At 41.7% G+C, this 9,316-nt stretch overlaps 1 protein-coding gene across 1 annotated transcript in view; it reads left to right on the forward strand.

The window, feature by feature from the left end:
• TRPV3 (transient receptor potential cation channel subfamily V member 3) overlaps positions 1–9,316 on the forward strand; it is a 55,843-nt gene that overhangs the window by 30,337 nt on the left and 16,190 nt on the right. Inside the window, exons 10-11 of the mRNA XM_087971051.1 lie at positions 7,268–7,426; positions 8,835–8,936. Coding sequence (XP_087827177.1) covers positions 7,268–7,426; positions 8,835–8,936 — 261 coding nt within the window. The remainder of the gene's footprint in view (positions 1–7,267; positions 7,427–8,834; positions 8,937–9,316) is intronic.

Consider the following 9,316-nt stretch of genomic DNA (forward strand, 5'->3'; position numbering starts at 1 on the left):
ATGGCTCAGGAACAAAGGGAATTATTAAATCAGGTCTCGGCCAGCGGCCTTTAATCAAGAGATTTACAGGTAGTCCTCGACTTACAACCAACATTGAACTCAAAATTTCCATTGCTCCCACATGATCCACACAATTTTACAACCCTTTTAAGCGAATCACTGCAGGTATTAAGGGAATCATAAGGCCATTAAGTGAATCCGGCTTGCTAAGTGAGAAATGTGTTGAGTGAGTCTGCCCCATTTTACAACCTTGGTTGCCACAGTTGTTAAGCGAATCACTGCAGTTGTTAAGTTAGGAACAGGGTTGTTAAGTGAATCAGGCTTACCCATTGACTTTACTTGTCAGAAGGTCGCAAAAGGGGATCTCAAAACCCCGGGACACTGTGACCGTCATAAACATGAGTCAGTTGTCTGAATTTTGATCATGTGACCACGGGGATGCTGCAATGGTCATACGTGTGAAAACGGCCATAAATCACTTTTTCCAGTGCTGTCGCAACTTCTAACAGTTACTGAACAAACTCTTATAAGTCGAGGACTAACTGGTTTTATGTATGGATGTAGGGATGCAATGGCTCAAGTGCTAAGGCGCAAAGCTTGTCGATCAGAAAGGTCGGCAGTTCGGCAGTTCGAATCCCTAGCGCCGCGTAACGGAGTGAGCCCCCGTTCCTTGTCCCAGCTTCTGCCAACCTAGCAGTTTGAAAGCATGTAAAAAAAAAAAATGCAAGTAGAAAAATAGGAGCCATTTTGATGGGAAGCTGGGGGTGGGATTCTACCCGGTTCAGACCGGTTCGGGTGAACCGGATGTTAAAGTTACAGCTGGTTCGCCGAACTGATATTTCAACCAACTAGTTGGCCCCGCCCCTCCCCTCCCCTCTCCAAGCATCCCATTTTCAATGGAAGTAAGTGCAGGATCCGTGCAGAGGCTCTGGGAGGAGGGAGAAACGGGCCTTCTGGAAGTCCAGAAATGGGCCTGTTTCTGGCTTCCAGTGGGCCTCCAGAGATTGGGGGAGGCTGTTTTCAGCCTCCCAGATGCCCGGGAGAGGCCTCTGGGCCCTTGGGAGAGTGAAAACGGCCTCCCCTGAGCTCTGGAGACCCATCTGAAGCCGGAAACAGAAATTCCGGTAGCCCCCCCACCTACCATGGCCCCACCCACCCAGCAACCGGGCAGCGAACTGGTCGCTGGGATTTTTGAATCCCAACCCGGTGGGAATGGAAACGGCGTTCCGTGCGCCTTCGGTGTTTAGTCATGCTGGCCGTATGACCACGGAGACGTCTTCGGATAGTGCTTGCTTTGAAACGGAGATGAGCACCGCCCCCTAGAGCCGGAAACGACTAGCACGCATGTGCAAGGGGAACTTTTACCTTGTGTGTGTGTGTGTGTGTGTTTGTTTGTTTATTGTGGGTCTGTTTCCTGACCTGGCCTCCCTCAAAGATGCATAAGGTCTTTCCACCCGTCCTGCCCCTGTCACTATTTTGAACTGAATTTCCTGAATACAAATGCCCAAAGTTATATATATATATATAACTTTTATATACATAAATACTGTGTGTGTGTGTGTGTGTGTGTGGGTGTGTGTGTGTGTGTGTGTATATATATATATATATTTATATATATATATATATGTATTCAGCTTTGATGAAGTCTCATTCATCATCTTCAGGCTTGTGTCTTCAGCTCTGTGCTTCTCAGATTGAAGTTGAGTCAACTTCAATGGCACCAAAACCCTAGCCACTATAGAAAACCCCAGCCACAGAATCATCAGAGAAGCCATAGAGATTGAAAAAGACCAGAAAGCATGAATAGAAGAGATGATTCCACCAGACTGTCAATCATTTGGAAGCCTGCACTCACCAACAAAAAATCTCCACACCACTAGCCAGGCAAACACCTGGGCACAAACAGATCCCCCTGATACCTCCAGCTCAAACACATGCCAACCAGGCACCCAGATGAAACCTAGCTTCCTAACAAATGATAGCCGTCCATTTACTCAGAGTCAAGCTTCACTAAAGGCCTCCAATACTGGAACACAATGTTGCCAGCCAATCAAGACACAAAAAGAGCCACAAAACAGACAGAAGATATTAGAAACACCAATCAAGCAGAACACAGCAAACTCCAAGACCAATAAACACAGACCAAGACTCCCAACCAATCAGGATGAAGAAAAAACCATTCTGGCACAGCAGTAGGCTGCCCCAAATTTAAAACTGAAATGGCTGTGAAAGTCTGACTCACAGATGAACACTATACAGAAGCCTGATGATGGCAGATGAGATTCTGCCGAAACATTGCTACAACTTTAAAAGCACAACTACAATGACGTGGGAAAATACCCGAACAAAGCTGAATACCATGCATGTAAGTACCCGCGAAAACTTAAGAAAACATATATATCACAACCAATGACCCAAGAGATTACAGCACAAGACCCAGGATGTCAAAACAATAGAACTCAGAAGGTCATCACACAGCCCATTACCCAGGTCGTTACAACACAGGAGGCTGATAGACACATAGCCAGTACCTCAGCCACACAGGTTCTTACGAAAAAGCCAACTAATCTGCAAACATCAACTCCATCAACCAATCAAGAAATAACAACACAGACAACCAGCCCGCTTACAACAGAGCTAGCACCTCCCCACCAGTCTTTATAGAGAGACAGCAGCTCCGATCACGCTTTGCTCCCACAAGCACGAAGCCAAAAGCACCAGCCTGAAGATGGCGAGTGGGACCTATATATATGTATATATTTGGCATTTGTATTCAGGAATTTTATAGATATCTTTTAATGCTGCATTCATCATATTCAGTTGGCAGCCCAGCTGTCGTGGCTTGACAAGTTGTATTCCTGGGGTGAAGACCTCTTTAAAAAAATGTTGTTGTGGCTTTTGAACCAGCTGGTAGTAGAGACAGAATCAAAACCAACCCAGGCCTTCCTTGCAGGCTTCCAAAAATCTTGGAAACATCCCAGAGGCATCAGAAGGGAGGGGTTCAAATCCGTAAGACAACAGATGCAGCATCAGTCTTGAAGCTTCACATCTCCCGTAAACCTTAGTTTAATTCTGGTTTATTTACCAGGGTGGACAGGCTAAAAAATTCAGTGTCACTCTTGATGTTCTCATTCATTTGAGATGCCTTCAGGGCCCCACGTTTCTTAATTTCTAGCATAAATTGTGCCACTTGCTGAATAAAATGTCTGTTTGGACAGGAAGTGCAATTATTTTCAGCAGTCCTTGACTTATAATGACAATTGAAGCTTAAATTTTTTTTTATGCTAAACCAAACAGTTGTTAAATGAATTTTGCCCCTGATGGGGAGTCAGGCTTAAAAACACAAAAAGAAATAGAAATAGAAATATATATATAATAGAAATATATAAAAATAGTAGAAATAAATAGAAATAGAAATATATAGTAGTAATAGAAATATAGAAATAATATGTAGAAATATATAAAAATAATAGAAATATATAAAGTAATGGAAATAAATAGAAATATATATATAAAAATAATGGAAATAAATAGAGATATATATAAAAATAATGGAATTAAATAGAAATATAAGTATATAGTAATATTAGAAATATAGAAATGTAGAAGTAGAAGTATATAGAAATAACAAATATATAAATAATGGAAATAAATAGAAAATATATAAAAATAATGGAAATAAATAGAAATAGATAGTAATATTAGAAATATAGAAATAATATGTAGAAATATATAAAAATAACAGAAATATTAAAATAATGGAAATAAATAGAAATATATATATATAAATAATGGAAATAAATATAAACCGAAATAGATAGAAATAATGTGTAGATTATTATTAATTTGTCGAAATGGGAGAAATCCATTTTGATCTTCAGGGATATGTGTGTTTAAAACCTGTTTTAGTCTATTGGCTATTATAGAAGAGAATAGTTTGTAATCTGCATTCAGGAGCGAGATTGGTCTATAATTATTAATACGTCTATGATCTAGGTCCTCCTTCGGGATCAGCGAAATTAAGGCTCCCCTCCACGAGTCCGGCATCTTGGCTACTAGGAGTACCTCATTGAATACTTCCAGCATCAGTGGTCCAATTTGTTCTATGATTGTTTTGTAAAGTTCTACAGGTATCCCATCCGGTCCTGGCGCTTTATTGTTACTTTGCTTCTCTATTGCTGACTTCAGTTCGGACCATGTTATATTTTTGTTTAATAATTCTATCTCTTCCTCTCCAATTGCTTTATCGTTCGCTTCCTCTAGGTATTTCATTATTTTGTCCTCACAGACTTCTTTCTTTTTGTATAATTTCCCAAAGTATTTGAAAGTGATCTCTTTTTCTTCTCTATCTCCTCTTGCAAATTGCCCCTCTCGTCTATTAATTGGTGTATTGTTCTTTTTCTTTCGTTTTTTTAAGTTTGTGGGCTAGCCATCTCCCTGGCTTGTTTGCATGCTCAAAATAAATTTGTTTGGTCATTTTCAGACTAATCTCCAATTTTTCTTGTTCCAGTAAATTTAGTTTATGTTTAGTTGTTATTAACTGATTCTGTATTCTTTGATTTTTGGGGTTCTTTTGTAGTTGGGTTTCTAAATCCTTAATTTCTTGTTGTAAGTTACTTTGTTGGGCATACTTTCTTTTATTTCTCATAGCGTTGTAAGAGATTGTTATTCCTCTTATAAATGCCTTCATTGTGTCCCATATATTTTGTTTGAAGTTAGTTCATTATTATTTTCCTTTAAGAAGAATTTCAGTTCTTCTTTCACTTTTATTAGTATATTCTTCTTCTTTTATTAAGTGAGTATTAAGAGTCCATCTTCTCTTTGGTTTTCTTCTACCTCTCCAGGTTATTTGAATTGGGTTGTGGTCAGCCCAGTAGTTTGGTAAGATTTCGCTATCTTTGATTTCATTAATTAATTCACCATTTATCCAAGCCATATCTATTCTTGTCCAAATTTTGTGTGGTTAGAGTAATAAGTAAACTGTTCTTTTTGGGGTTTAGTTTTCTCCAGATATCTACCAGATTCAGTTCATTCATCATATCCTTACATGGCTTGAAAATTCTCTTTTTCCTTTTTTATTCTTACTCATGTTACTATGATCCTTCCGGTAGTCAGCAATAGAGTTAAAATCGCCAATCAGACAAATATTGCCTTTTTCGAAATCTATTATTTTTGGTGGAGATGTTTGAAAAATTTACCTTGATCATCATTTGGGGCATAGATTACTACCAGTAAAAATGTAATGCCATTAATTGAAGTTTGTACCACCAGAGTTCTTCCTTCAGGGTCCGCCCAGATTAATTCCGCTTTTAAATCATCTCTCATATATATTGCAATACCTTTCTTTTGTGCTTATCTGCTGGTGCTGTAAATAATTTTCCCAGTTTTGGACAATCTAGAAATTTCTCCTCACTTTTCCTAATGTGTGTTTCTTGTATGCAAATTATATCAACGTTTTGTTTTATTAGTTTGGTTAGAATCCTCTTCCTTTTAGCTCTTGAATTTAGGCCGTTTATATTGATGGAAAGGATTTTCCTTCCTTCCTCCATTTACTTAAGTCTGCCTCGCTTTTTGTCTCGTAATTATACGACTCTCTTCTTGTGGTTGATATGGGGATGTTTACTCTTTCTTGTTGTAAGTTGTCTTTCCCTTGAGTTTGGACGGGTCTTTCTTCTTTGTTCCTATGGCGACATTTCAGAATTCTATGAAGCCCATCCGGAAAAACAATTTGCATTTATGTTTTTGGACGCTGAAAAAGCATTCGACAATTTAAATTGGCATTTTTAATTCAAAAAATATACAAGATGAACCTCGGCACTAGATTCGAAAACGTCGTCACTACAATTTACCACACCCAACAGGCAAATATTCTAATAAATGGGGAACAAACTGGCCCGATAAAAATAGAAAAAGGGGTAAGACAGGGTTGCCCTCTCTCTCCTCTGCTTTTCATATTCCCTAGAATCTCTTTTGACGTATATTAGGCAAAATTCGAGAATTAGAGGACTGAGGATTAAATCAGAAGAGTATAAAGTACAAGCCTTCGCTGACGATTTGGGTTTTTTTCTGGAGGAGCCCATAGAAAAAGGACATATCTTATTAGAAGAACTAGAACGATTTGGAGAAGTCGCAGGATTTAAAATTAATAGGGGAAAAACGAAATTAATGTCTAAAAATTTAACAGGAGACCAGAATAAAGAACTGGAGACAATAATGGGAATACAGGAGAAATAATGTGTAGAAATAGATGGAAATATATAAAAATACAGATCATCCTCAACTTACAACCACAATTAAGCCCAGAATTTCTGTTGCTACGCGAGACAGTTGCTAAGTGAATTTTGCCCCATTTTACGACTATTCTTGCCACATTTGTTCAGTGAATTGCTGTAGTTGTTGAACTAGTGTCACGGTTGTTAAGCAAGAATTGTGAAGTGCCTTTTGGCTCATTTTGCCACCTTTCTTTGCCGTGCTCGTTAAGGGAATCACTGCAGTTGTTAAGTTTGTCATATGGTCATTAAGCGAATCAGGTCCCCCCCCCTTGACTTTGCTCGTCAGAAGGTCTCAAAAGGGGATCACATAACCCCGGGTGGGATTTACCGGTTCACCGAACCGGTAATTAAAAATGATAAAATTAGGGTATCGGTTCGCCCGAACTGATTATTTTGCCTGGATTAACCTGATGTTGTGGTTAGCCGACAGCAGGTGTGGATGGCGGAGGAGAGCGAGGACTCAGATGAGGGGCCAGGACCATTAGGGAGTGGACTGCTGCCTTCAGAGATTGTGGGGGCTGGCAGCAGCGATGAGGAGGTTCCCGAGGAGCCTGTGCTAACTGTATGTGAGCGCAGGATTGCTCGCAGGAAAGAGCAGCTACAACAGCATGGGCGACTCGGGAGTAAGGCTGCAAGGTAATGGCCCCTCCTTCAAGAAGATAAAAGCCAGCTGTGAAACAAACATTCTTTGCAGAAGGCAAAGACGTTTTGAAACTCCTGCCTCGTGGACATTCCAGTATCCTGAGTTTGTATTTGAAGATTCTTGTATTGCAAATTATTTCTTGTCTCTTATCTTTTGGCAAGTCTGGCACAGTTTGGCAAGGCTTGTGCTTATCACCGCTAATTATTTTGTAATTATTTTGTAAAAGCATTATAAGGTTTCTGTTCCTTTTGAATTGTGTTTGATTTGTTGGAAAAGGGCATGGGTCAGAACAGCTGAAGAGATAGATGATCTCTCTCCCTTTTTAATCCATTTCCACCCCTCCACAAAACAGAATCGTCACGAAATGCTGGCTCTGGAACCGCTTCATTCCTTACTCCGGATGAAGTGGAAAAGATTCGCCCGGCACCTCTTCTTCCTCTCCTGCTGCCTGTACTTCATCTACAACCTCATCTTGACGTTGATCTCCTACTACAGGCCTCACACGAAGCAGGTATTCTGGGCAGGTGGATCCCCGGGGGAGCCATCTTTCATAAACTCCCATCTATAGGTAGTCCTAGAACAGGGGTGTCCAACCTTGGCAACTTTAAGACTTGTGGACTTCAACTCCCAGAATTCCTCAGCCAAGGTTGGACACCCCTGTCCTAGAATGTACGACCGCAACTGGGAGCAGAATTCCCATGGCTGAGCGAGGTGGGTTGTTGAGTGAGTTGCGCCTGCTTTTATGACCTCTTGCCTGGCATGGTCGCTGAGTGCATTGCTGCCATTGTTAAGTGAATCACGGCATTGTTAAGCGAATCTGGTGTCCTCCACTGACTTTGTCGGTTGGAAGCTGGCTGGGGAAGCTGCAAAGGGCAAATCACGTAACCTCGGGATGCGGCAAGGATTATAAATAGAGGTAGCCAGAATCAGAATAGAGCTGGAAGGGACCTTGGAGGTCTTCTAGTCCAACCCCCTGCTCAAGCAGGAGATCTGATACCAGTGGTGGCCAACCAGTGGGCTGGGGACCACTGGTGGTCCGCGAGAAAATTTTGGTAGTCCGCAGAGAAATGTCACCCCCAAAGCAATTAATCCAGGCTGCGCGGGAACACGAGGCTGCGCCGCCCTCATGGCCCACGGGAACACAAGGCTTGCGTTGCTTGCATTAGGAACAACATGAGGTAGTGAGGGGAGGAGGGAAAGGGAGGAAGGTGGGGGAACTTGCCCCACTTGCCCCACACGCCTGGCCTGGCCACCAGGTTGCTTCTCTCCGCTTCTTTCTTTCTTCTTCTGCTTTTGGCTACATACAAGGAAAGCAGCAAAAGTCTCTCTTTCTCTCCCCCAAACTCCGCCAGAAATGAGTCTTTGGGACCCTGCAAGGCCTCCTGCTCCAAGAGGCTCCGCCGGTGCAACAAGTCTCACAAAGACTCATTTCTGGCAGAGTTTGGGGGAGAGAAAGAAAGACTTCTGCTGCTTCTGCTGCTTTCCTTGCATGAAATCAAAAGTCTCTCTCTCTCTCCCTCTCCCTCCCTCCCTCTCTCTCTCTCTCTCACTCTGAGAACAGGGCTGGAGATGGTATCCTGCGATCCCAAATAAAGAACGATCAATAGGTAGGAAAATAGGGTGGGGAATTTTCCTGCAGACTTTTTGGGGGATTTTCCCAGGGTCTCTGGTCTGCAGGATTTTAAATTATGAGTTTGGTGTTCCCTGAGGTCCAAAAGGTTCCCTATACCATTTCAGACAAGCGATTGTCCAGTCTCTTCTTAAAAACCTCCAGTGATGAAGCACCCACAACTTCTGGTGGCAAGCTGTTCCACTGATTAATTGCCCTCACTGTTAGGAAGTCACACAGAATGAATGTTTGTAAGGTGAGGACTGCCTCTAATTCTGATTTTTTTTCTGATTTTCTTTTTCGTCTCTAGCCTCCCCCATACCCTCTGGCGCTGATCGGAGAACTGAATTGGCTGCAGTTGGCGGGACAAGCCATGGTTATTTTGGGAGCCGTGTTTATTGCTATTAAAGAGGTAAGCACTGATCGGAATATTCCTCATGAATGAAAGTGAATCTACACGTCCCAGGATAAAAGTTGCAGGATCCAATCTGGGGTCGGTCCCCGGGAGGGAAGATTTTGTCTTCTGAGTTTTCAGATACCTGCTGGAATTTCACCTTCAGGGAAAATTTCTCTCTAACAGAGGATTTAATATTCTTATTGGGGATCTTGCGTGAAATTTATAGTAAAGAGAATGCATGTGTCAGGATTCCGGCAGTTGCCCCAATTAAATCATGAGTCTCAAGTCAAACTTTCAAAACTTCAAAAGGATTTATTGGGAGTTAACGTGTCCGGCACTGCCTGGGTGTAGCCGACTCTGAAGCACATCATTCATTGTCAGCCTTGACCCTGGTT

This window comes from Notechis scutatus, chromosome 1, assembly GCF_049901735.1.
Source record: "Notechis scutatus isolate UNSWTSFEM ecotype Mainland chromosome 1, rNotScu1.2, whole genome shotgun sequence".
NCBI classification, from domain to species: Eukaryota; Metazoa; Chordata; class Lepidosauria; order Squamata; family Elapidae; genus Notechis; species Notechis scutatus.